The following is a 27,591-nucleotide window of genomic DNA, read 5'->3' on the forward strand; positions in this document are numbered from 1 at the left end:
GATCACGTCACCGTGTAACTGGTGCACGAGTGTCCAATGAGGGTCTCTCATGATGCGGAGTCATGGCGCTGACATGAGCGAAGAAAAAACGGACACTCTTGCAAAGTTAAAACGATACATAGAGATATTGCACAAATTTGACCAATCTGTCAAACTATCCGAGGCGAAGAGCAACCGAAATCGTTAACGGCTGGATTGGGTGAGTAGAAATGCGTCAGAAACAGCCTGTGTGTATGAAGGTGAAAATGTGACGCGTCTCGTGTTGTTTTTCTCAAACGAAGCAGACGGTTATTGTGTCGGAAACCTATTCACGCATGTTTCTGTAGTGAGTCATGACGCTGGATTTTGCTCAGACGTCTTTATAATTACTTTACTCGATTAAAAATTAATTAAGAAACGTTCCCGTTGTTACGCGAAGCCTCTTTGCTATGTTACGTTAGTTGGCAGTAACGTGAGCAATGATGAGCAACGATGAGCAATGTATGACATAATAACTATCAGGTCAAATCTTAAAATAGACTGTCTTTTGAAGGTCTTCTGGCTGTAGGCTATTGCTAAAAGGTCTGTTCTTCTTTAATCCCAAAATACAATGTCTAGACATTATTAATAATATTTTTGTAATCCATACATTTGTAAACATACTTGCTTTTATATGCAGTGCTGTGGATTAGATTGATTTCCTACCAACTTGTAGAGCCAAACATCTGTCTTATATTTTTTCATCTGTGTTCATCAGTTTGAATACATATGAACTATGAGTCAAAAGTTTGAAAATAACATTTTTAATGTTTTTGAAAAAAGTCTCTGTAACACAAATATTGTTACAATTATTCAATTTAAAATAGATGTTCTCTTTTTTATATATTTAAAATGTAATTTATTCCTGTGATGCAAAGCTCAATTTTCAGCATCATTATTCCAGACTTCAGTGTCACATGATCCTTCAGAAATCATTCTAATATGCAGATTAGGTGCTCATTAATAGTACTACTTATTATTATCAGTGTTGAAAAAGATTTGAATGGCGTATCATTGTTTTCACAACAATAAGTAGCAAAAACTGTTGATAATAACAAGAAATCATTGATAATAATAAGAAATGTTTCTTGAGCATCAAATCTGAATGAGTGATAATGCGGAAAATTCAGATATGCCAATACAAAATTACATTTTAATATATATATATATATATTACAATGAAAAACAGTTATTTAAAATATGAATAATATTTCACAATATTACCTTTTTTAATATATATTACTGTATTTTTGATTTCTTTTTAAAAATGCAGCCCTGGTTAGCAAAAAAAAAAAAAATATATATATATATATAAAAAAACAAACTTAATTATTCCAAACTTTGTGTGTGTGTGCTTCTTTTTCTATCCCGGTGGGGTCTTCTTGACTTGAATTGAAGGAAACAAGCTTATAAATCAGAATTTTTATTTATTTATTTTTTATGTAAAATTGCAGAAGTGTGTGTGTGTGTGTGTGTGTGTGTGTGTGTGTGTGTGTGTGTGTGTGTGTGTGTGTGTGTGTAAGAATCCTAATTATTCCAAACTTCTGACCAAGTAGTGTGTGTAAATATTTATGTAAATGCAAATGAGCAAATATGTAAATAGCATTGATTGATTCACACAAAATGAACAAATCCTATCCTTATTACAAGGGCTAGTGATGGCTTCAGCATAAATGTGATGGATTGAGGCCTGGTCTAATTGGCTATATAGAGTGAAGCAGGGCCTGATCATGGATGTCCTGAGGCCCAAACATGCTCAGCTAGGCTACTTTGGGACCTTGCTGATGGAATGCAGAGCCATGGCAGCTGTGTTATGATGGGCATTTCTCAGCCAGGTGCAACATTAGACTGCAGACCACTGGTGGGTTAGAGAATCATAAAGGGTGCACAATGGCTGTGCAGATGGAAGAGGGGCCCTGAGGGATTCGTAAAGGGGGTTGTTGTTCTGAAGTTGTACAAAGAAGTTACTTTATATGGTCCACTGGTTGCAAGATCTAGTGGATCCAGTAAAAGGACAAATCTGAAGTTCACTCGACTCCTATATAAATATTCAATAATGATAGATATGTTTTTGAGTAATCTGTATGTTTTCAAAATGATGTTTTAGAAAGGCCTACTGTTGATAAAGCAGTTGATAGTCTCCTAACTAGATCATGACACGTTATTGACATGACAAGACAAGAAGTCAGGAGAAGTGAAGTGTTGGTCACTGTCAGCCATGCTATTTTTGGACTGACTGGTAAACAGACTGCTAGTAAGCACTTTGGCATTCGAGTTGCCTAATACCCAACAGGTATGAGAGGAACGAGATGGTTGCTTCATAAACCATGACCTTTTTAAAACCAGGACTCACTTATACAGTACTGTGCTGCTTTGTTATTAAAACATTATAGTCGGTCATTGAAGAGTCATCAAATTTCGATTTGAAAAGCAACGATTGTTAGAAATGAAAACATAAAATGTATTATCATCATTAAATACATATTTAGTTATTTATATTAGATGTTCTAAAATAGAAGCAAATAAAGTGTGAGAGTATATATACAATTACATATGTGTCTAATTTCAATGGCCTTTGTGAAGATATTGAAAGATGGCCATCTTTAAGCATGACTGTTTGGATTTATATGAAATGGTAGCCTAGCACTTTACAATAAGACCCCACTTGTAACATTAACTAAGGTTAATAAAAGTATTGTTCATCGTTAATTTCAACATTTACTAATACATTTTTACATTTTAAAGTCGTTTCTCTTAACGGTAGTTAATGCACTATGAACTAACATGAATGATCAAGGTATAATTCATATATAAATATTTTTATTTTTAAAAAGTACAGTACATTTTAATGGTTCAGTAGTGTTTTTCAATATTTGTAATAAAGTTCACTATTTTATGCGTTACGTTTGTTTCCATTCAGTATCCATTTTTAAAACTATCGGTTGATTAATTGGTTATCGGCCAGCGTGGGCCAACCTACTTATCCTTAGCGATAATATCCACTATTGGTCGACCATTTTTCAGGTAATTAATTTCGCTTACAGATACAAACTCAGAACTGAGAAACTGCATTATATATATTGGCATCTAATAAATTCCAAAAATACCCAGTCTCTCGGGAGCCCAGTAGAAAGTGAATGCATAATTCCTCCTCAGCGCTGCTACGCATAATGTAGGTCTCTCACTGGAAACTGTAGAGCTTTGCTGTTCAGAGCAGGTCTATTTCTCTGCAGTTTGTTGACCCTTTAGGGCCTCTCTCTCCCTCTCTCATTCATTTTGATGAGTCAACCTTCATAAAACTTCAAAGCTGCCTGCTGCAAAGGTAAATCTCTGCGTGTCGCATTTGCTCTTCAGTAAGCTATGGTTGTTTTGTGCCTTAAAGGAGTCATATGTGTTTGCCACTCTGTTTTGATACCTGATCCTGGAGATGGAAATGCCATTTTGTTTTAAACTCACACTGCCATTGAAAAAAAAACTTTCTTTAGCAGCCTACCTTGTAACTCTTGTTGAGAATATAAACAGAATATTCGGGGGAAACGGTATAAAGCATATTTATGCAGACTGCTAAATGCTTTTTCATTTGAAATAACTTTTGAGCAGTATATTGTAAAATTTTGACATTGTTCATCTTACTTTTAAAGGGGTAGTTCACCCAAAAATACACATTATGTATTCACTCTCATGTCGTTCACATTACTTTCTTTTTTATGTGAAACACAACAGTAGATGTTAAGCAGAATGTCTGAGCTACTTTCTTTCCTCACAAGTGATTGGTGAAATACACTGGCAAGCTTAAAAAAAAAAACAATAAAAAAGTGTCTTCCGTGTCTTCTGAAATCATTTGATAGCAAATTAGCTGTTCATGCCAGTTCATACCAAGGACGATAACTATAAAGTTTTAATAACTGTCCTAATTCTATGAGAATAATCAGGTCCACACGACACAGCTATAACAATAACAACACAAGGGAACAATATCGTTGGAATCACTTTCTGAACAATTTATTCCCGCTGTTGAATGATAATAAACATAGAAAGCCAATTAGTATCCACTTGACTTTAACAAGCTCAAGAATTTAAAGCGGCAGACAACGTAACCGCATGCTTAATAAATTGAACATTATCATCCACCAGTGGACAATGTGAGTGATCAACAGCTTTGTTTCTCACACAAAGCTCACAATAAGACTTCTATAAAATCTTCAGAAGACTTTGAATATAGTGCAAAAGTATTTCTGTGGTATTTTTATAGTGCGTTCTTTTATGTCCTTTTTTGCCATTCTCATTCCTGGTATGGAAAAGAGCAGCTCTGACATTCTCCCTTTTACATTTCACAGAAAGAAGGAAGTAATACAGGGTTGGAATGAATGAGGTTGAGTAAATGATGACGTGGTTTTATTTTTGGCTGAACTACCCCTACTCTGAGTTACTCAGAGAGGAGAAGTTTCTATAATCTCCAGTAAAAGAAGATAAACGGTGTGCGGAGACCCCCTCCCATCCTGTGAAAATGGACCCTGCTGGTTTATTTATAGACCAGACACGATGAGCACTCTTTCTTAAGAGACCAACGGTTGCGCACATTCGTCATAACCACATGATATTTCATTCTAGAAGCTACTGTGTCCCTTTCCTTTCACAAATTTAAACGCTTTGAGAAGATACACAGGTAGGCTGAAACTTCAATTTGGGTTTTTCTCTTTTTAGGACTTGTTTTAGTTAGTTTCACAAAGTTGAATGAAAAACTACTACTACAAACTACTAATAAAACTTCTGTTCTCTATTTAAAGATGAATCCAGCGTTCTGACTAAACATACACCAAGAGAAATACTGTAAGCAATAAGGAACTGCTATGGAGAAACCAGTTTTACAAACGCAGCCCTCTATGCTGCCCTTCTTTGACACGGCCCACGCCATCAACTTGCTCCGAGGCATCCACGAGCTCCGCGCAGAGCGCAAGTTCTTCGACGTCACATTGTGTGCTGAAGGCAAAGAGTTCCAGTGCCATCGAACTGTGCTGGCAGCTGCGAGCACATACTTCCGTGCCATGTTTGCCGGTACTCTGAGAGAGAGCGCCATGGACCGTGTGGTGCTACACGAAGTATCAGCTGAACTGTTGGGCCTCCTGGTGGACTTTTGCTACACGGGTCGCGTGACCGTCACACATGACAACGTGGACCTTCTGCTCAAGACGGCGGACCTCTTTCAGTTCCCTTCCGTCAAAGAAGCGTGTTGCGCGTTCCTGGAGCAGAGACTTGATGTTTCCAACTGCTTGGAGATCCAGGACTTTGCAGAGGCTTATGCCTGCCGTGAGCTAGCGGCTAGTGCCCGCCGTTTTGTGCTGAAAAACATTGTGGAGCTGGCGAAAAGCATTGACTTTGAGCGATTGTCGTGGAAGCGACTACTGGAGTTCGTGTCTGATGACGGACTGTGTGTGGATAAGGAAGAAACCGCACACCAGATTGCCGTACGCTGGGTCAAAGCCGACTTGCAGCACCGGTTGCATTACTGGCCTGAGTTGTTGCAGCAAGTACGTCTGCCGTTTGTTCGCCGTTTCTACCTTCTGGCCCACGTTGAGAGTGATCCGCTGGTCTACTTGTCACCGGCCTGTTTACGGTTAGTCAGTGAGGCACGCAGCTTTCAGTCCTACGAATACGACCGCCATGACCGACCTGGTCATCGAATGCGCCCACGTCCATCCACCGGCCTGGCCGAAATTCTGGTGGTGGTGGGAGGATGTGATCAAGAGTGTGATGAGCTTGTTACGGTGGATTGTTACAACCCACAGACCGGACAGTGGAGATACTTAGCAGAATTCCCAGACCACCTTGGAGGTGGCTACAGCGTAGCTGCCCTGGGCAACGACATTTACGTGACAGGTTAGTACAATAATACTGTTTCCTGTTTAGGACTTGAAACACTTCCTGTGAAAGACAAAATTGTACTCAACAACAAATCCTCAAGTAGGCTCAGAGTGTCCTTCTTTTCAAACTGTTTACAACATGGCAGCCAATGTATAAATAAAGCCCTTTATATTTGGCTATGCGAGAGTGTGGTGATAGGACAAAATGTTATGCCAGATCAGCAGTGGTCAACGTGATTTCAGGTGACATTAGTTACATTCAGGAACGGACAATGTTTAAATTGAGAAAACATCTCAGATGACATGCTGCTTCTATTCTAAGTGTCCTTTGCTGTTATGTAATTGGTGTTTAAAAAGGTGACTGAGCACTGACTGTGGAACTCAGCAGTTCCGATTCCAGTCAACAATTCTGGTTCCTTAATGGTTTTATTAACAATTCTTTTAGTACTTTTAAGGAATAAATATTTATTAAAAAGATATACAATTACAATAGAAATGAAGAAATAATTTCAATAATTTATAAAAAATAATAATAAAAACAAATCTTCCAAAAGGTAAGCTACATTTACAGACATTTTAATGACTTTAATGCAATCTAATTAATCTTATCTAATAAGATTATCTAATAATAGCCTTTACTGTATATTAAAAAGTAATGCTAAAAAACAAAAAAATTGTAACATTTCAATTATTTATCTTTATAAATTATACATTACTTACAGAATACAAAATGTGTATTTTTAACTATGTTATATGAACAACCAGTCAATAAATATACTAATTTAAGTCTCACAGTCAAGGTGTGGCCACATTTACCATTATGAGTCATTTACATCCATCAGATGTAATGCAGAGAATCCATCACTCTTTACAATCGACAATGGACCTTTTTGCCTGCAAAATTTCAGCGAATAATGTGACTGTACTTTTAATTGTAAACTGTATGTATGATGTGTAAAACCCCTTAAAGTCACTTGTTTGGAACTTGGACTATACTAACCTTAAATACTTTTGAGTCGCTAAGAAGAACCAGAAGAACTAGCGTTCCTTTTGCTGTGTTAAAGGTATAGTTCACCCAAAAATGAAAATTAGCCCATGATTTACTCAACCTCAAGTCATCCTAGGTTTATGACATTCTTCTTTCAGACGAATACAATCAGAGTTATATATATATATATATATATATATATATATATATATATATATATATATATATAAATCCTGGCTCTTCCAAGCATTATAATGGCAGTGAATTGCTGTTTCTGTTTTGAAGTCCATAAAAGTGCATTTATCCATCATAAAAGTGCTCCACGCGGCTCTGGAGGGTTAATAAAGGCCCTCTGAACTGAAGCGATGAGTTTGTGTAAGAAAAATATCCATATTTAACACGTGTACAAATTCTAGCATCCGGCCAAACGGCCATACGTAGTCTACTTGCGCCTAAAGCGCAACTTATGACGTCGGAAGTAGCGTAGTGTGTCATGGCGTAGTGTAAATATCAGCAGTATGTCGCATTACTCGCATAAGTGGAATCCGTATGTTAGTTTGGTCGGAAGCTAGTTATTTTACTTTATAAAGTTTTAAATATAGATATTTTTCTTACACAAACGCATCACTTTGCTTCAGAAGGCCTTTATTAACCCCCAGGAGCAGTGTGGAGCACTTTTATGATGGATAGATGCACTTTTATGGACTTTAAAACAGAAACAGCAATTCACTGCCATTGGAAGAGCCAGGACATTTTCTTAATATAACTCCGATTGTATTCGTCTGAAAGAAGAATGTCATATACAGTACACCTCGGATGGCTTGATGGAATCATGGGCTAATTTTCATTTTTGGGTGAACTATCCCTTTAACCCTGCTTTGCGGTGCCAAACTTGTACAGTGTGAAATGATGCAGTGTTAGAATGTTACTACTAGATGCTTAGCAACCGACAACCAATAGCGTTTGCAAATTATGACGTTAACCCAGGGTTTAGGAATGTACAGTGTGAAACAGCAGCGTATAAATACCCAGGTTTAATTGTTATTATTATAAAATTATGAGCAGTGTCAAACGTCAATTAAGATAACCCAGGATTCCACTCACCCAGGGTTTAAAATGACCCAGGGTTAACTATTTCAAAAGTAATTAAAGCTGCAAGCAGCATTTATCGGGGTTCAAGCTATTAAGGCCTTTAAGGGGTTTTAAGCACAAAAGCATCAAAAGTTATCAGGTTTTATTTAGCATGTAACCACTGACATAATAGATGGAAAAGACCATTTACAGCCAATACAGGCAATGTACCATAGGAAATATATGGCTTTAAAGCTTTTTAACAGTTATAGCGCCACCTATTGTCCGATCTCCATAAAATTTGGAATGCTTGTTAATGATGTTATGTCACATATGCTCACCGATTTTTGTGAAGTTCTGAGTTTTCATTTAGGATTTATAGGATTTTTAATGTATTTTGCCACGCCCATTTTATAAATGACCCTATTAGAGCCATCCAAATGCAAAATTTCAACTTTTTTTTGATAGTTTTTGATCTAGAGAGTCCAGAGAATTGTCCTAGACTGGTCTGGTTCCGATCGGGCGAAAAACCTAGGACTAGTTCGCAAAAGTAGGTTTTTAACATGTTTGCGAATATTTAATGAACGGTTTGATTGACAGCAATGGTTCTTGAGGCAAAGTTGTTCAGGATGAGGAGATCTATCAAATGATATGCATATTGTGTGGATATTTGTAACACCACGTGGTTACAGAGCCTTAAAACTCGTTAGCACCAACTAGTGGCCGATTTCTTTCAAAATTCTTACAGACCTCTAGGGCCTTGAGTCGAACATGCCCATCGAGTTTCGTTCCGATCGGCCTCCGTTAACCTTGTCTAATAGGTGCTCAAATTTCATTGGCCGATGGCGGCCATGTTTTTTGAGATACGCCAATGTCCTCATACACATACATGGCACCTTGGACCAAGACACTGCATACCAATTTTCAAGTCAATCGGACTAACGGTCAGGTGGTTATAGCCTGTTTTATGTTTTTTTCATGTTATAGCGCCACCATGTGGTCAATCGCCGCGGTTTTTTTACTGTGACCTCAGATTGACCTCTTACACATGTGTACCAAGTTTGGTGAAGATACCTCATTTACTTCTGGAGTTATAGCCATTTTAGTAAAATAGGCCCCGCCCACAACGTACGTTTTGGCGGCCCTTAGCGTCCGTGAATCGAAATTTCAACTTTTTTTCGATAGTTTTTGATATTCAGACTCTAGAGAACATTTCTGCACTGGTTTGGTTCCGATCGGGCGAAAAACCTAGGACTAGTTCGCAAAAGTATGTTTTTGACAAAATTCAAAATGGCGGAAAATCTATCATGGCGGAAATGAAATCGGAGATATACGTTTTGTTCGTCAGGCGTCCAGCTTTCCAATGATATAAGACACTTGAGTCTACGTCATACGGTCTAGTAGTTATGAGCAGTTTTGCGCTTTTGGTTGCTATAGCGCCACCTATGGGCCAATCGGGGTCATACTTTTATAGGTTCTCCCCAAATTGAGGACTACCATTTGGCCAAGTTTCAAGGTTCCAGCTCTTACGGTTTGGTCTGCACAATGCGTTTTAGGGGAAAATAATAATAATAATAATAATTAAAGCTGCAAGCAGCATTTATCGGGGTTCAAGCATTTAAGGCCTTTAAGGCATTTAAGCATTCAAGACATTAAGATTTATTTAGAAAGCTTTTAACCACTGAAATAATAGATTGAAAAGTCCATTTACAGCCAATACAGGCAATTTACCATTGCTTTTTAACAGTTATAGCGCCAACTATCATCCGATCTACATACAATTTTGCATGCTTATTTAGAATGTTATGGCACATATGCTCACCAATTTTCGTGATGTTCTGAGTTTTTGTTTAGGATTTATAGGCTTTTGTTTGCATTTTGCCACGCCCATTTTCTTTATGACCCAATTATACCCATGCGAAAAATGCAAAAGTTCAACTTTTTTTGATAATTATTGATCTAAAGAGTCCAGAGAATTGTCCTAGACTCGTTTGGTTCCGATCGGGCAAAAAACCAGGGACTAGTTCGCAAAAGTAGGTTTTTAACATATTCGTGAATAATTAATAAACTGTTTGATTGACAGCAATGGTTCTAGAGGCAAAGTTGTTCAGCATGAGCAGGTCTATCAAATGATATGCATTTTGTGATGATAAGTGTAACACCACGTGATTACAGAGCCATAAAACTCGTTAGCGCCAACTAGTGGCCGATTTCTTTCAAAATTGTTACAGACCTCTAGGGCCATGAGTCGAACATGCCCACCGAGTTTTGTTCCGATCGGCCTCCGTTAACCTTGTCTAATAGGTGCTCAAACTTCATTGGCCGATGGCGGCCATGTTTTTTGAGATACACCAATGTCCTCATAGATATACATGACAGCTTGGACCAAGACACTGCATACCAATTTTCAAGTCAATCGGACTAACGGTCAGGTGGTTACAGCCTGATTTATGTTTTTTTCATGTTATAGCGCCACCATGTGGCCAATCGCCGCAATCTTTTTACTATGACCTCAGATTGACCTCTTACACAGGTGTACCGAGTTTGGTGAATATACCTCATTTACTTCTGGAGTTATAGCCATTTTAGTAAAATAGGCTCCGCCTTCTTCAAACATTTTGGCGCCCCTTAGCGACCGTCAATCGAAATTTCAACTTTTTTTCGATAATTATTGATATTCTGACTCCAGAGAACATTTCTGCACTGGTTTGGTTCCGATCGGACACAAAACCAGGGACTAGTTCGCAAAAGTAGGTTTTGGACATAATTCAAAGTGGCGAAAAATTTGCATACCGGAAATGAAATCCTTGAGGCCTTTTTTGTTCGGCTTGACCCAAGGATTCCAATGATATAAGACACTTGAGTCTGTGACAAACGGTTAATGAGATTTAAGCAAAAATATGATTTTTTTTTGTTTTTTGCACTGTAGCGCCACCTATGGGCCAATCGGGGTCATATTTTGATAACCTCTCCTCGATTTTTGTACTACCATCTGGCAAAGTTTCAAGTCTCTAGCACTTACGGTTTGGGCTGCACGATGCGTTTTACGGCAGAAGAAAAATAATAATAATAAAAATCAGTACAATTACAATAGGGTTTCAGCACTTCGTGCTTGAACCCCTAATTAAAGCTGCAAGCAGCATTTAGCGGGGTTCAAGCATTTAGGGTCTTTAAGCACATAAGGCAGTTTAGTGAGTTGTCTGAGTTTTTGTTTAGGATTTACAGGCTTTTGAGTGTTTTTTTGCCATACCCATTTTCTAAATGATCCTGTTATGGCTACCCAATGGGTAAAGTTAAAGTTTTTTATATAATTAATAATCTAGAGCTTCCAGAGAATTGTACTGCACTGGTATATTTCCGATCGGGCGAAAAACCTAGGACTAGTTCCCAAAAGTAGGTTTTTAACATAATCGCAAGTATTTAATGAACAAATTGATTGACAGCAGTAGTTCTTGAGGCAAAGTTGTTCAGTATGAGGAGATCTATCAAATGATATGCATCACGTGATTACATAGCTGTAAAACCTGTTAGCGTCAACTAGTGGCTGATTTTTAAAAATTCTTACAGACCTCTAGGGCCACGAGTCGAACATGCCCACCGAGTTTCGTTCTGATCGGCCTCCGTTAAGAGCAAACTAACAGCTTTGAATTAAAATGGTGAGGTATCCTGTTGTAAACATCAACCATGCCTGTTGACAGTTTTGTGGGAAGGGAATGAAAAGTTCTCAAATCCGCAGCACAGCCTCAGACATAACATTTATATCCATGATCTGCCATTTTCACTATTGTCCTTGCTTGCTTCTTCACAATACCTGCAGATCTTCTGATGATTCGGCTGTGCAGGTCCACATTAACACTGCCTGGCCTAGAACATGGACTGGAAAATGCAAATTTGGGGGGTATAAATATTAATGATCCTGACTCCAACGTCACAGTCGGTGTTATGGTGGGATTCACTCATTTTTCAGCGGTCTTTTGCAAACAGGAGATTTACACATGAAGGAGGAAACAATGGTGTTTGAGGCTCACGGTATGTCAGTTCCATGTCCAGAACTCTTATCATTCAACTATGCCAAGATAAATACAGTTTTCAATTGTATGGCACCTTTAAAATAGATGATTAGTAATATAATGCTTACTTGGAGTCTGAAATGGCTTTAACAAAAGAAGAAAAATATTCTTAGATTTCTGTTCATTCTAATCATGTACAAATAAAGTAGCACAATAAGATTACATTTATTTGAATGCATTAGTGAGTGTGTGATTGTGCTGTGTGTGCAGCGTGTCAATACTAAAAGTGAAGGTGTAGTTGATATCTTTGGTGATAATATCTGTAGTAATCATAAAAAAACAATTAAGAAATAAAGAATTAAAATTACAAATAATATTCTATTAAGATATGAGTTACAATAACATGATTTGCAATAGTAATAATATCAATAATATATGCACAATACACACAGATTAGACTATCAGGTCTGTGTTTTACAAAAACATTAGTATTGCAGCCACTGTGAGTCTGTGGGATTTATAAACAGACAAAATATGATTTGAAATGTTATTTTAATGATTTTATTAAGTTTAAACAATATTTCAAATGGAAAAAAAATGAAAAATAATATTTTAGTGAGCAGAATGAACCAATGAGTGTTCTTCTTCTGGTGGTTAAAATGTAAATGAAAACAATAATACTTAAACAATAATACTTAATACACTAACCATGCTTGAACACACACATGCACACACATTTTGTTGTAGATGTAGATATTTAAAATAAAAGATAGGTAACAAAATGATAATTGCAAATCTCCTCTGTATAACACCATTTTCAGATTTCAAATTAATCACTGAGAGGCAGAATTGTTCAAACTGAGAGCTCAGTAAAAATGAAGTGATAAAATTTGACAAAACATGACTGTGTTATAATAGGTGATTTTCATGCAAGTAATTTTATATAGTCCAAAAACTAATGCAAAAGCACAGATGAAAATATTTTATTAAGTAGAATGTCCTGCAGAGGGCAGTAGAAGACCACTAATTGACTCACTTTCATTTGAAAGACTTTTTTTATCCACCAGTAAAACAAAGCAGTTTCTCCATGTTCTTTCCATTAAGCATGCTTACACACACACACACACACACAAACACAAACACATCCACACACACACACACACACACACAAAGACAAATATGTTTTCAATGTTTTTCGGATGTGATATTGTGAAAATATCTTCATCTCCTCATCTTGAACAACTTTGCCTCAAGAATCACTAATGTCAATCAAACCGTTCATAATCATAATAAAAAATAAAATGTATAAAAAAATATCATAATAAAAAAAAAACATCATAATAAAAAAGATTGCTTCTTAAAGCATTTGTTTATTTCCCAATACTGAAGCTAATTAAAAGATCATGCGTAATCCTGCTGCTCCCTCTAGTGGACAACAGTGGTATTATAGCTTACATTTTACAGTTGAAGTGTTTGAATGAATGAATGGGAATTTGTTTTTTTACTTATATCTCAGGAACCAAAAGGCGAAAAATTCTGAAACTCAGAGCATAGATAGTGCTTGAGGAGCCCTGTTGAATGAGACCATCAACGTGTTTTTGGGCGATTGGGGCTGGGAGTTATGATTGTTATAAGGCATATCTGTTCGGGCTATTATCTCTGGAATGCCCAGGGCAAATAACACCACATTTGAATCGAAGCTAGCCAAGGACGCGCCCTTTCCAACGAGCTCTCATACAATGTTCGGGGTGGTCTGGGTCGGGAGTAATGGCCGTTCAAAATCGGGGGTCCCGCGGATTCGCGATACGCGGGGGGCGCGCTACCGAGGCCCGCGACGACACGTTTCGATCAAGAGCCCGGAGAGGTCCTCACCATCAAAATTTGAGCGCGCAACGACTTTCCGTTTTCGAGTTATGAATGAATTTGTATTCGGGGGCGTGGCTTAAATGCCGTTACTTTCGTTTCATTTCATTCATTTACTTTCGTCCATTTCCATATCTCAGTGTAACACAATTGTCAATAGTAATACTCAATAGATGAGTTTTGACAAAATGTGATTGTAAATGTTAAAATAATGATTTTATAAAGTCTAAATATGAATTTTATAACAATATTAGGGAGTAGTATGATGAAATGACAGCAGGGGGCAGTAAAATACCACTTATTGGCTTAATATGTCATTATATTCATATAAAATCACCTTTTGAAGAAGTTAAACTTTTTTTCTGATAATTATTGATCTAGAGAGTTCAGAGAATTGTGCTGCACTGGTTTTGAACATTATGATATGAACATTATATGATGATAGAAGACACCATTTACAGCAAATACAGGCAATTTACCATAGGAAATATATGGTTTTAAAGCGTTTTAACAGTTATAGCGCCAACTATGGTCCGATCTTCATAAAATTTTTCATGCTTCTTTAGCAGGTTATGACACATATGCTCATCAATTTTTGTGAAGTTCTGAGTTTTCGTTTAGGATTTATAGGCTTTTGAGTGCATTTTACCACGCCCATTTTCTAAATGACCCTGTTATAGCCATGCGAAAAATGCAAAAGTTCAACTTTTTTTTGATAATTATTGACCTAGAGAGTCCATAGAATTGTCCTAGACTGGTTTGGTTCCGATCGGGCGAAAAACCAGGGACTAGTTCGCAAAAGTACGTTTTTAACATAATTACGAATATTTAATGAACGGTTTGATTGACAGCAATGGTTCTTGAGGCAAAGTTGTTCAACAAGAGGAGATCTATCAAATGGTATGCATTTTGTGACAATAAGTGTAACACCACGTGATTACAGAGCCATAAAACTCGTTAGCGCCAACTAGTGGCCGATTTCTTTTAAAATTCTTACAGACCTCTAGGGCCATGAGTAGAACATGCCCACCGAGTTTCGTTCCGATCGGCCTCCGTTAACCTTGTCTAATAGGTGCTCAAACTTCATTGGCCGATGGCGGCCATGTTTTTTTAGATACGCCAATGTCCTCATACACATACATGACACCTTGGACCAAGACACTGCATACCAATTTTCAAGTCAATCGGACTAACGGTCAGGTGGTTAAAGCCTGTTTTATGTTTTTTATATATTATAGCGCCACCATGTGGCCAATCGCCGCGATTTTTTTACTGTTACCTCATATTGAGCTCATACATAGGTTTACCGAGTTTGGTGAAGATACCTCATTTACTTCTGGAGTTATAGCCATTTTAGTAAAATAGGCCCCTCCCATAACATACGTTTTGGCGCCCCTTAGCGACCGTGAATCGAAATTTCGACTTTTTTTCGATAATTATTGATCTTCAGTTTCTAGAGAACATTTCTGCACTGGTTTGGTTCCGATCGGGCGAAAAACCAGGGACTAGTTCGCAAAAGTAGGTTTTTGACAAAATTCAAAATGGCGGAAAATCTATCATGGCGGAAATGAAATCGGAGATAAACGTTTTGTTCGTCAGGCGTCCAGCTTTCCAATGATATAAGACACTTGAGTCTACGACATACGTTCTAGGAGTTCTGAGCAGTTTCGCGCTTTTGGTCGCTATAGCGCCACCTATGGGCCAATCGAGGTCATACTTTGATACGTTCTCCCCAAATTGAGGACTACCATTTGGCCAACTTTCAAGGTTCCAGCTCTTACGGTTTGGTCTGCACGATGCGTTTTAGGGGAAAATAATAATAATAATAAAAATCCTTACAATAACAATAGGGTTTCAGCACTTCGTGCTTGAACCCCTAATAATAAAAATCAGCACAATTACAATAGGGTTTCAGCACTTCGTGCTTGAACCCCTAATTAAAGCTGCAAGCAGCATTTATCGGGGTTCAAGCAGTTAAGGCCTTTAAGGCATTTAAGCACAAAAGTATCAAAAGTTATTAAGATTTATTTAATAAGCATGTAACCACTGACATAATAGATGGAAAAGACCATTTACAGCCAATACAGGCAATTTACCATGTGATATATTTGGTTTTAAAGCTTTTTAACAGTTATAGCGCCACCTATGGTCCGATCTCCATAGAATTGTTTACTGTGACCTCAAATTGAACCCATACACATGTGTACTGAGTTTGGTGAAGATATCTCATTTACTTCTTGAGTTATAGCCATTTTAGTAAAATAGGCTCCTCCCACAACAATTTAGCATATTCTAATATTATTTACTATGATTCTAGCATGATTTGCCATATTCTAGCATAATTTACCATGATATACTACATTCTAGTATGATTTACCATTGTTTACTGTGATTCTAGCATGGATTACCATAGTTTATCATGATTTATCATAGTTTACCATGATTCATCATAGTTTACCATGATTTACCCTGTTCTAGCATAGTTTACCATGATTTACCATGTTCTAGCATGATTTACCATGATATACCACATTCTAACATGATTTACCATGTTCTAGCATGATGTACCATGATATACCATGTTCTAGAATGATGTACCAGGATTGTAGTATGATTTATCTTGATACACCACATTCTAGTATTATTTATTATGATTTACCATGTTTTTAGTGTGATTTACCATGATTTACCACATTGCTAGCAATTATGTGAAGTATCAGTAAAAATGAAGTGATAAACTCTGACAAAATATGATTGTGCTACAATAGTAATTGTTATATAAGTGATTTTTTAGTGTTTTATTGTTATATAAGTGATTTTTAGTGTCTAATGAATGCAAAAGCATAAGTGAGTAGACTTCATTAATAAGTAGAATGGCCAGCAGAGGGCAGGAGAAGACCACATATTGGCTCACTTTCACTTTAAACTTCTTGATTTTCACCATTTTTCTGCACTAAAGCAAACCAGTTTTTCCATTTTAACTCCATAATGCATGTTTACACACACACGCACACACACACACACACACACACACACACACACACACACACACACACACACAAAGACAAATGTTGTTGTTGTTTTTTCAATGCTATTGGGATATGTCATTATGAAAATATATTTGAATGGTCTATAAACATTTCACAAAGTCTTTGCAAGCTATTAATCAGATGATTAACCTAAGACTACACACACACATTATGTTGTAGATGCAGACATTTGAAATGTATGATGTGATCAAACTGTCAATACTAATACTTTAACAGATGGATTTTGACTAAATGTAATTGTAAATGTTAAAATAGTGATTTTATAAAGTCTAAATATAAATTATAGAACAATATGACAAAATGACTATTTTGAACAGCAGGGGGCAGTAAAATACCACTTATTGGCTTAACATGCCATTATAATCATATCATTTTCACCTTTTTAACTGTTATAGAGGCAAATTTTGTCTGATCTGTCTGAAAATTTTCATGCATGTTCAGAGTGATATTTCACATGTTCTGACTTGTTTTTAAGAAGGTCTGAGTCATTCATTAAAGAGATATAGGCTTTCGGGGACACTTGGTAAAGGCTACATTTTGAAGTGAACCTATTATAGCTATCCAAATGAAGTAGTTCAACTTTTTCTGACAATTATTGATCTAGTGAGTCCAGAGAATTGTATTGCACTAGTTTTGAACATTATGATATGAAAATTATATGATCAGAGATGGAAAAGACCATTTACAGCCAATACAAGCAACATACCATAGGAAATATATGGTTTTAAAGCTTTTTAAAGGTTATAGCGCCACCTATCGTCCGATCTCCATAAAATTTTGCATGCTTGTTAATGATGTTATGACACATAGGCTGACCAATTTTTGTGAAGTTCTGAGTTTTCATTTAGGATTTATAGGCTTTTGAGTGTATTTTGCCACACCCATTTTATAAATGACCCTATTACAGCCATACAAATGCAAAAGTTCAACTTTTTTTTGATAATTATTGATCTAGAGAGTCCAGAGAATTGTCCTAGACTGGTCTGGTTCCGATCGGGCGAAAAACCTAGGACTAGTTCGCAAAAGTAGGTTTTAGACATATTCGTGAATATTTAATGAACGGTTTGATTGACAGCAATGGTTCTTGAGGCAAAGTTGTTCAGCATGAGCAGATCTATCAAATGATGTGCATATTGTGTGGATGAGTGTAACACCACGTGATTACAGAGCCATAAAACTCGTTAGCGCCAACTAGTGGCCGATATCTTTCAAAATTCTTACAGACCTCTAGGGCCATGAGACGAACATGCCCATCGAGTTTCGTTCCGATCGGCCTCCGTTAACCTTGTCTAATCGGTGCTCAAACTTCATTGGCCGATGGCGGCCATGTTTTTTGAGATACGCCAATGTCCTCATAGACATACATGGCACCTTGGACCAAGACACTGCATACCAATTTTCAAGTCAATCGGACTAACGGTCAGGTGGTTATAGCCTGTTTTATGTTTTTTTCATGTTATAGCGCCACCATGTGGCCAATCGCCGCGATTTTTTTACCGTGACCTCAGATTGACCTATTACACATGTGTACCAAGTTTGGTTAAAATACCTCTTTTACTTCTGGAGTTATAGCCATTTTAGTAAAATAGGCTCCTCCCACAACGTTAATTTTGCACCCCCTAGCGACCGTGAATCGAAATTTCAACTTTTTTTCGATAATTATTGATCTTCAGACTCCAGAGAACAATTCTGCACTGGTTTGGTTCCGATCGGGCGAAAAACCAGGGACTAGTTCGCAAAAGTAGATTTTCAACAAAATTCAAAATGGCGGAAAATCTATCATGGCGGAAATAAAATCGGAGATATACGTTTTGTTCGTCAGGCGTCCAGCTTTCCAATGATATAAGACACTTGAGTCTAGGACTTACGGTCTAGGAGTTATGAGCAGTTTCGCGCTTTTGGTTGCTATAGCGCCACCTATGGGCCAATCGGGGTCATAATTTGATAACCTCTCCTCGATTTTTGTACTACCATATGGCAAAGTTTCAAAGCTCTAGCCCTTACGGTTTGGGCTGCACGATGCGTTTTACGGCGGAATAATAATAATAATAATAATAATTAAAGCTGCAAGCAGCATTTATCGGGGTTCAAGCAGTTAAGGCCTTTAAGGCATTTAAGCACAAAAGCATCAAAAGTTATTAAGATTTATTTAGCAAGCATGTAACCACTGACATAATAGATGGAAAAGACCATTTACAGCCAATACAGGCAATTTGCCATGGGATATATATGGTTTTAAAGCTTTTTAACAGTTATAGCGCCACCTATGGTCCGATCTCCATAAAATTGTTTACTGTGACCTCAAATTGAACCCATACACATGTGTACTGAGTTTGGTGAAGATATCTCATTTACTTCTTGAGTTATAGCCATTTGAGTAAAATAGGCTCCTCCCACAACGATTTGCCACATTCTAGAATTATTTAATATGATTCTAGCATGATTTACTATCATATACCATGTTCCAGAATGATTTATTAGGATTCTAGCATGATTTACCTTGATACACCTCATTTCAGTATTATTTACTATGATTTACAATGTTTCTAGCATGATTAACCACATTACTAGCAATTATGTGAAGTGTCAATGCAAATGAGGTGATGAACACTGACAAAATATTATTGTGTTATAATAGTTAGTTATATACGTGATTTTTAGTGTGTGTCCAAGTATGAAAGCAAAAGCACATGTAAAATATTTCATTATTAAGTAGAATGGCCAGCAGAGGGCACTAGAAGACCACTTATTGGCTCACTTTCACTTTAAACCAGTTTTCTGCACTAAAGCAAACCAGTTTTTCCATGTTAACTCAATGCATGCTTACACACACACACACACACACACACACACACACACACACACACACACACACACACACACACATACACACACAGCATAGTTAACCATGATTTACCATGATATACCACGTTCTAGTATTATTTACCAGGAGATAAACGACAATCTAGTATTATTTACTTTGATTTACCATGTTTCTAGCCTGATTTATCACATTACTAGCAATTATTTGAAGTGTCAGTGCAAATAAAGTGATTAACACTGACAAAATATGATTGTGTTATAATAGTTATTGCTATATAAGTGATTTTTTTAGTGTGTATTCAAGTATGAATGCAAGCACATGTTGAAATATTTCATTAATAAGTAGAATGGCCAGCAGAGGGCAGTAGAAGACCACTTATTGGCTCACTTTCACTTTAAACCAGTTTTCTGCACTAAAGCAAACCAGTTTATCCATGTTAACTCAATGCATGCTCACACACACACACACACACACACACACACACACACACACACACACACACACACACACACACACAGCATAGTTAACCATGATTTACCATGATTTACCACATTACTAGCAATTATTTGAAGTGTCAGTGCAAATAAAGTGATTAACACTGACAAAATATGATTGTGTTATAATAGTTATTGCTATATAAGTGATTTTTAGTGTGTATTCAAGTATAAATGCAAGCACATGTGGAAAAATTTAATTAATAAGTAGAATGGCCAGCAGAGGGCAGTAGAAGACCACTTATTGGCTCACTTTCACTTTAAACCTCATGATTTTGACCAGTTTTCTGCACTAAAGCAAACCAGTGTTTCCATGTTAACTCAATAATGCATACTTGCTACATATGCTACACACACGAATGCTACACACACACACACACACACACACACACACACACACACACACACAAATGTTTCAGTGATATTGGTGTCACATTCACCTTCATCACATTCACCTTCTGTCTTCATCACATTCACCATCTGTCGTCATCACCTGCACCTGCTCCTCATCACCCTCCTCATCATCACCTGCTCCTCATCATCATAACCGTCACCTGTTGTCCTTGTCTTGATCTGTGTATTTAAGTTCCCCTCTCATCCATTATCATTGTCGGTTATTGTTTGTGCACTAGCACTCTGTTATGTTTGTTTTCATGTTGGAAAATAAAACCTTTGTTATATTTGTACCACACACACACACACACACACACACACACACACACACACACACACACACACACACACACACACCATCATTTATCATGATTTACCATGGCTGATACCAATACCAATATGAGAAAATGACTATTTTAAACAGCAGGGGGCAGTAAAATACCACTTATTGGCTTAACATGCCATTAATTCATATCATTTTCACCTTTTTAACTGTTATAGAGGCAAATTTTGTCCGATCTGTCTGAAAATTTTCATGCTAGTTCAGGGTAATATTTCACACGTTCTGACTTGTTTTTAAGAAGGTCTGAGCATTGATTAAAGAGATATAGGCTTTCGGGGACACTTGGTAAAGGCCAGATTTTGAAGTAAACCTATTATAGCTATCCAAATGAAGTAGTTCAACTTTTTCTGACAATTATTGATCTAGTGAGTCCAGAGAATTGTATTGCACTAGTTTTGAACATTATGATATGAAAATTATATGATCAGAGATGGAAAAGACCATTTACAGCCAATACAGGCAGTTTACCATAAATATATGATTTTAAAGCTTTTTAACAGTTATAGCGCCACCTATCGTCCGATCTCCATAGAATTTTTCATGCTTGTTAATGATGTTATGTCACATATGCTGACCAATTTTTGTGAAGTTCTGAGTTTTTATTTAGGATTTATAGGCTTTTTAATGTATTTTGACACGCCCATTTTATAAATTACCCTATTACAGCCATCCAAATGCAAAAGTTCAACTTTTTTTTGATAATTATTGATCTAGAGAGTCCAGAGAATTGTCCTAGACTGGTCTGGTTCCGATCGGGCAAAAAACCTAGGACTAGTTCGCAAAAGTAGGTTTTTAACATATTAATGAATAATTAATGAACAGTTTGATTGACAGCAATGGTTCTTGAGGCAAAGTTGTTCAGGATGAGGAGATCTATCAAATGATATGCATATTGTGTGGATATTTGTAACACCACGTGATTACAGAGCCGTAAAACTCGTTAGCGCCAACTAGTGGCCAATTTCTTTCAAAATTCTTACAGACCTTTAGGGCCATGAGCCGAACATGCCCATTGAGTTTCGTTCCGATCGGCCTCCGTTAACCTTGTCTAATAGGTGTTAAAATTTCATTGGCCAATGGCGGCCATGTTTTTTGAGATACGCAAATGTCCTCATACACATACATGGCACCTTGGACCAAGACACTGCATACCAATTTTCAAGTCAATCGGACTAACGGTCAGGTGGTTATAGCCTGTTTTATGTTTTTTTCATTTTATAGCGCCACCATGAGGCCAATCGTCGCGATTTTTTTACTGTGACCCCAGAGTAAGCTCATACACATGTGTACCAAGTTTGGTGAAGATACCTCATTTACATCGGGAGTTACAGCCATTTTAGTAAAATAGGCCCCTCCCACAACGTACGTTTTGGCGCCCCTTAGTGACCGTGAATCGAAATTTCCACTTTTTTTCGATAATTATTGATATTCAGTCTCCAGAGAACATTTCTGCATTAGTTTGGTTCCAATCGGGCAAAAAACCAGGGACTAGTTCGCAAAAATAGATTTTTGACAAAATTCAAAATGGCGGAAAATCTATCATGGCGGAAATGAAATCGGAGATATACGTTTTGTTCGTCAGGCGTCCAGCTTTCCAATGATATAAGACACTTGAGTCTACGACATACGGTCTAGGAGTTATGAGCAGTTTCGCGCTTTTGGTTGTTATAGCGCCACCTATGGGCCAATCGGGGTCATAATCTCTGAACCTTTCCTCGATTTTTGTACTACCATCTGTCAAAGTTTCAAAGTTCCAGCTCTTACGGTTTGGGCTGCACGATGCGTTTTAGCGGAGAAGAATAATAATAATAATAATAAAAATCCTTACAATTACAATAGGGTTTCAGCACTTCGTGCTTGAACCCCTAATAATAAAAATCAGCACAATTACAATAGGGTTTCAGCACTTCGTGCTTGAACCCCTAATAATTAAAGCTGCAAGCAGCATTTATCGGGGTTCAAGCATTTAAGGCCTTTAAGGCATTTAAGCATTCAAGACATTAAGATTTATTTAGAAAGCTTTTAACCACTGAAATAATAGATTGAAAAGTCCATTTACAGCCAATACAGGCAATTTACCATTGCTTTTTAACAGTTATAGCGCCAACTATCATCCGATCTACATACAATTTTGCATGCTTATTTAGAATGTTATGGCACATATGCTCACCAATTTTCGTGATGTTCTGAGTTTTTGTTTAGGATTTATAGGCTTTTGTTTGCATTTTGCCACGCCCATTTTCTTTATGACCCAATTATACCCATGCGAAAAATGCAAAAGTTCAACTTTTTTTGATAATTATTGATCTAAAGATTCCAGAGAATTGTCCTAGACTCGTTTGGTTCCGATCGGGCAAAAAACCAGGGACTAGTTCGCAAAAGTAGGTTTTTAACATATTCGTGAATAATTAATAAACTGTTTGATTGACAGCAATGGTTCTAGAGGCAAAGTTGTTCAGCATGAGCAGGTCTATCAAATGATATGCATTTTGTGATGATAAGTGTAACACCACGTGATTACAGAGCCATAAAACTCGTTAGCGCCAACTAGTGGCCGATTTCTTTCAAAATTCTTACAGACCTCTAGGGCCATGAGTCGAACATGCCCACCGAGTTTTGTTCCGATCGGCCTCCGTTAACCTTGTCTAATAGGTGCTCAAACTTCATTGGCCGATGGCGGCCATGTTTTTTGAGATACACCAAGGTCCTCATAGATGTACATGACAGCTTGGACCAAGACACTGCATACCAATTTTCAAGTCAATCGGACTAACGGTCAGGTGGTTACAGCCTGATTTATGTTTTTTTCATGTTATAGCGCCACCATGTGGCCAATCGCCGAAATCTTTTTACTATGACCTCAGATTGACCTCTTACACAGGTGTACCGAGTTTGGTGAATATACCTCATTTACTTCTGGAGTTATAGCCATTTTAGTAAAATAGGCTCCGCCTTCTTCAAACATTTTGGCGCCCCTTAGCGACCGTCAATCGAAATTTCAACTTTTTTTCGATAATTATTGATATTCTGACTCCAGAGAACATTTCTGCACTGGTTTGGTTCCGATCGGACACAAAACCAGGGACTAGTTCGCAAAAGTAGGTTTTGGACATAATTCAAAATGGCGGAAAATTTGCATACCGGAAATGAAATCCTTGAGGCCTTTTTTGTTCGGCTTGACCCAAGGATTCCAATGATATAAGACACTTGAGTCTGTGACAAACGGTTAATGAGATTTAAGCAAAAATATGATTTTTTTTTGTTTTTTGCACTGTAGCGCCACCTATGGGCCAATCGGGGTCATATTTTGATAACCTCTCCTCGATTTTTGTACTACCATCTGGCAAAGTTTCAAGTCTCTAGCACTTACGGTTTGGGCTGCACGATGCGTTTTACGGCAGAAGAAAAATAATAATAATAAAAATCAGTACAATTACAATAGGGTTTCAGCACTTCGTGCTTGAACCCCTAATAATAATAAAAATCAGTACAATTACAATAGGGTTTCAGCACTTCGTGCTTGAACCCCTAAAAAGCCCTACTGTCTGTTTTGCACTGTAGATTTAGTAGCATTGTTTTGGCTCAATAAGTAATCCAGGAAAGCACATTGGTGGAAGAAAGCACATGCGAGAGCCGAACTTTATTCTCTTCTGTTTTTTTTTTTAACTATCATTTTTAATCCCAAATTCTGTCATCCCTATTTATAGAAAACTACTCTGAAGAGGGACACATAATCTAAAAAGTCTATTAGTGTAGGCAAGTTTGAAAAATAATGTTGATAAATGATTGGAAAGAGCGTCTATTCTGTTTGGTATTGCATATAAGTTTAAGCACTCAAACCTGATTCATTGTGACAGGTGGCTCGGATGGATCACGTCTCTATGATTGCGTTTGGCGATACAACTCCAGTGTGAACGAGTGGACTGAGGTCTCTCCCATGCTGAAAGCCAGAGAGTACCACAGCTCCTGCGTCATGAAGAGTCAACTCTATGTGGTAGCTTCTGACAGCACAGAGCGCTATGACCATACCCTAGACTGCTGGGAGGCTCTTCCGCCCATGCTGCATCCCATGGATAACTGTTCTACTACAGCATGTAGGGGGCGGCTCTACGCCATTGGATCCTTAACCGGAGAGGACACAATGGCAATTCAGTGCTACGATGCTGAAAGCAACCGCTGGTCACTAATCAACGGTGGAGAGCTGCCTCCGTGGTCCTTTGCCCCCAAATCAGTGACTCTAAATGGCTTGATCTACTTTGTAAGGTGAGGTGCTCACTTTTTCCCCACAAATTTAAAAATGTCCAGTTCCTTATAGTTTGCAGAAAAAGGAACCATGAAGAAAATTAACTTTTATGTTTCTCATAACAACGTTATTGTTTCAGGGATGATTCGGCAGAAGTTGATGTCTACAACCCACAGAAACATGAATGGGACAAGATTAGTCCCATGGCACAAGTATGTCAATTTTGCCTTGTTTCAATCCATTAAGATGCGGTCACATTTACCGCTGTTCTTCAAATTTTCACAATCAAAATTGAGTCATTTAGATAGTAATCCATGTGAACTGGTGCAAAATATTTTCCTATGAGGATTTTAATAAAATTCAAATTGGTCATGCATCGCTATTGAGAGTGAACAATGGACTGTATGTATGTGACCGCACCTTTACATATTCTGTACATTGATCAATGACATTTTAAGAGTTTCCACAATAAAGAGTGTATTTTTACAAATATCATGAATTATCAATTAAAAGTGTTTAACCTAATAATCATAAAATAAGTGTATTCAAGTCACTGTATGTATGACTTGCATTTTCACACAGATAAGTAAAAAGTCTTCACTTACAACATCTCGCACTTACAGGTTCATGTTGGAGGCAGTGTAGCAGTTTTGGGTGGTCGACTCTTTGTGTCCGGTGGCTATGACAACACCTTTGAGCTATCTGACGTGGTTGAAGTCTACGACCCTTCTTCTCGATCTTGGACGCCAGCTGGCCGGCTCCCCCAGCCCACCTTCTGGCATGGAAGTGTTAGCATATTCCGACAGTTCATGCCCCTTGTTCCAAGCACCTTCGAACCCATCGACGTACCTGAGGCCAACGCCATCCACCTCCACAGACACCACCGCAACCAGGCACTTTACAACCACAACAACAATGTTAATCAGAACCACAACCAAGATGTCAATCAAGTGCATTGAGAACTTTTCGAAACATGAGACTGAAGGTCATTCAATGTGACATCGCTACTAAGTGTTTTGCACTTTATCACATATTCACCTCAACTGGGCAGTAAAGGGAGCTGGTGAATGGACAGTCAATGTTTGCATCATTTCTCCAAGTAACCCAGTGTTACTACAGCTTTAATTGTGTTGCATGCATTTCTAATGCTGGCTGTGTTTACCTTGAACAGAGACTTAAGTGAAGTGACTCATGAAATAGTGCCTATCGTGTTTGGCAAATTTCAAGCAATCCATGCCTTGGAAATTGCATGGAGGTTACACATTATTCTCTTTAATTTATTTTACAATTCAGCATGGACCTAAAGTTATTCAAAACATTGCAACTTCAAACCCCCAAAATATTATATAATATATAATTACATAATGAGAAGTACATTGGTTCTTTTCAAAAATAATTTTGAGACCCCCAAGCATTCCAATAGGTTAAAGTTTGGATCACTTAGATTGTAGATATGTAGATTGTTTATAGCATAATTTGACTGTATTCTGAAATGTGTAGTATTTTATATAAGCAGAGAAGAATTGAAATGAAATATTTTGGAGAATCCAAGACTTCCCAAAAACAACAATTTAGTTTGACAGACAAACTTAAAATCTGGGCCTCAGTGTAACCCATTTTTTTTTATGTTCTTATTAGAATTACATGTGTCAGACAATCTAGCATGCATGCAGTGGTCACATTATTTGTGAATTTGTATTAGACTTGCTTTTAAACTCATTTTAATATTAAATTAAGTTTGATTATCTAGTCATTGTTTATTTTAGAGAAAACTATGTTACAGTTTATGAGAAACAGCTTGTTTGTTTTTTTAAGCTGTCTGCGTTGATGAAGAAAACATGAAGAATCAATGAAGGTATTGTTTTTTATGCCAAAATTATTTTAGGAAGCTGTACTAATAACTGGAAGTAGTAAATCAGTATCTCATTATTCTTGAGTAAATGTATGTGTTTGACAATATATGTGTCTGACAATACCAGTAATTATGAAACTAATTATTTACAACACGCTGAAGCGGTACTTGACATTTTATTTTTTATTACAGAAGGTTTAGTTTGTTTTGTGGCCAAAATTATTTGTACAACACGGACAAGGAGATGATTTGTGTAATGTTTGTATGTGTGGTCAACCAATAAATGACTTAAGCACTGTTACTTTTGCTCTTTTCATGTATGTATATGTAACACGTAAGATCATGAGAGGCCATGTTCTGTGCCACCCTTTGTGTTAGACGCATCTAATTTTCCATCAAGTTGGGATTGGCATATCCTGTCCTCTGGAATCAATTAGTGGAAGACAGTATATGGATGCAGAAAGAGGCATCAGCTGGAGCACAATGAATATCCAGTAGATGATCTAGCACACACAAGTTTAACTCCATAATGAAGATAAAACTAAAAGATTAGGTCAAGTCAACTTAAAATCAGAAATGAA

General features: G+C 37.3%; 1 protein-coding gene across 2 annotated transcripts; it reads left to right on the plus strand.

Moving 5' to 3' along the window:
- The first annotated feature begins 25 nt into the window (after nucleotides 1-25).
- Nucleotides 26-27,307, plus strand: klhl21 (kelch-like family member 21). Of its 2 annotated transcripts, none has more exons than XM_079850333.1 (5): nucleotides 26-199; nucleotides 4,806-5,895; nucleotides 24,773-25,178; nucleotides 25,298-25,370; nucleotides 25,782-27,307. In XM_079850333.1, exons 2-5 carry the CDS (start codon nucleotides 4,869-4,871, stop codon nucleotides 26,115-26,117), a joined length of 1,842 nt encoding a protein of 613 aa, XP_079706459.1. In that variant the 5' UTR covers nucleotides 26-199; nucleotides 4,806-4,868; the 3' UTR covers nucleotides 26,118-27,307. The 2 variants fall into 2 exon arrangements, with proteins under 2 accessions (XP_079706459.1, XP_079706458.1); XM_079850332.1 differs by lacking the exon at nucleotides 26-199 and adding an exon at nucleotides 4,559-4,684.
- Nucleotides 27,308-27,591: the final 284 nt, after the last annotated feature.

The sequence above is a fragment of the Squalius cephalus genome (assembly GCF_949319135.1).
Source record: "Squalius cephalus genome assembly, chromosome: 18".
NCBI lineage: Eukaryota > Metazoa > Chordata > Actinopteri > Cypriniformes > Leuciscidae > Squalius > Squalius cephalus.

What these genes read in the sequence shown, in the direction of transcription:
- klhl21 (XM_079850333.1), top strand. Translation starts at nt 4,869, where the DNA reads ATGGAGAAACCAGTTTTACAAACGCAGCCCTCTATGCTGCCCTTCTTT. An exon ending in GGCTTGATCTACTTTGTAAG is followed by an intron (nt 25,179 to 25,297) that starts GTGAGGTGCTCA and finishes TTATTGTTTCAG; the next exon opens with GGATGATTCGGCAGAAGTTG. An exon ending in AGATTAGTCCCATGGCACAA is followed by an intron (nt 25,371 to 25,781) that starts GTATGTCAATTT and finishes TCGCACTTACAG; the next exon opens with GTTCATGTTGGAGGCAGTGT.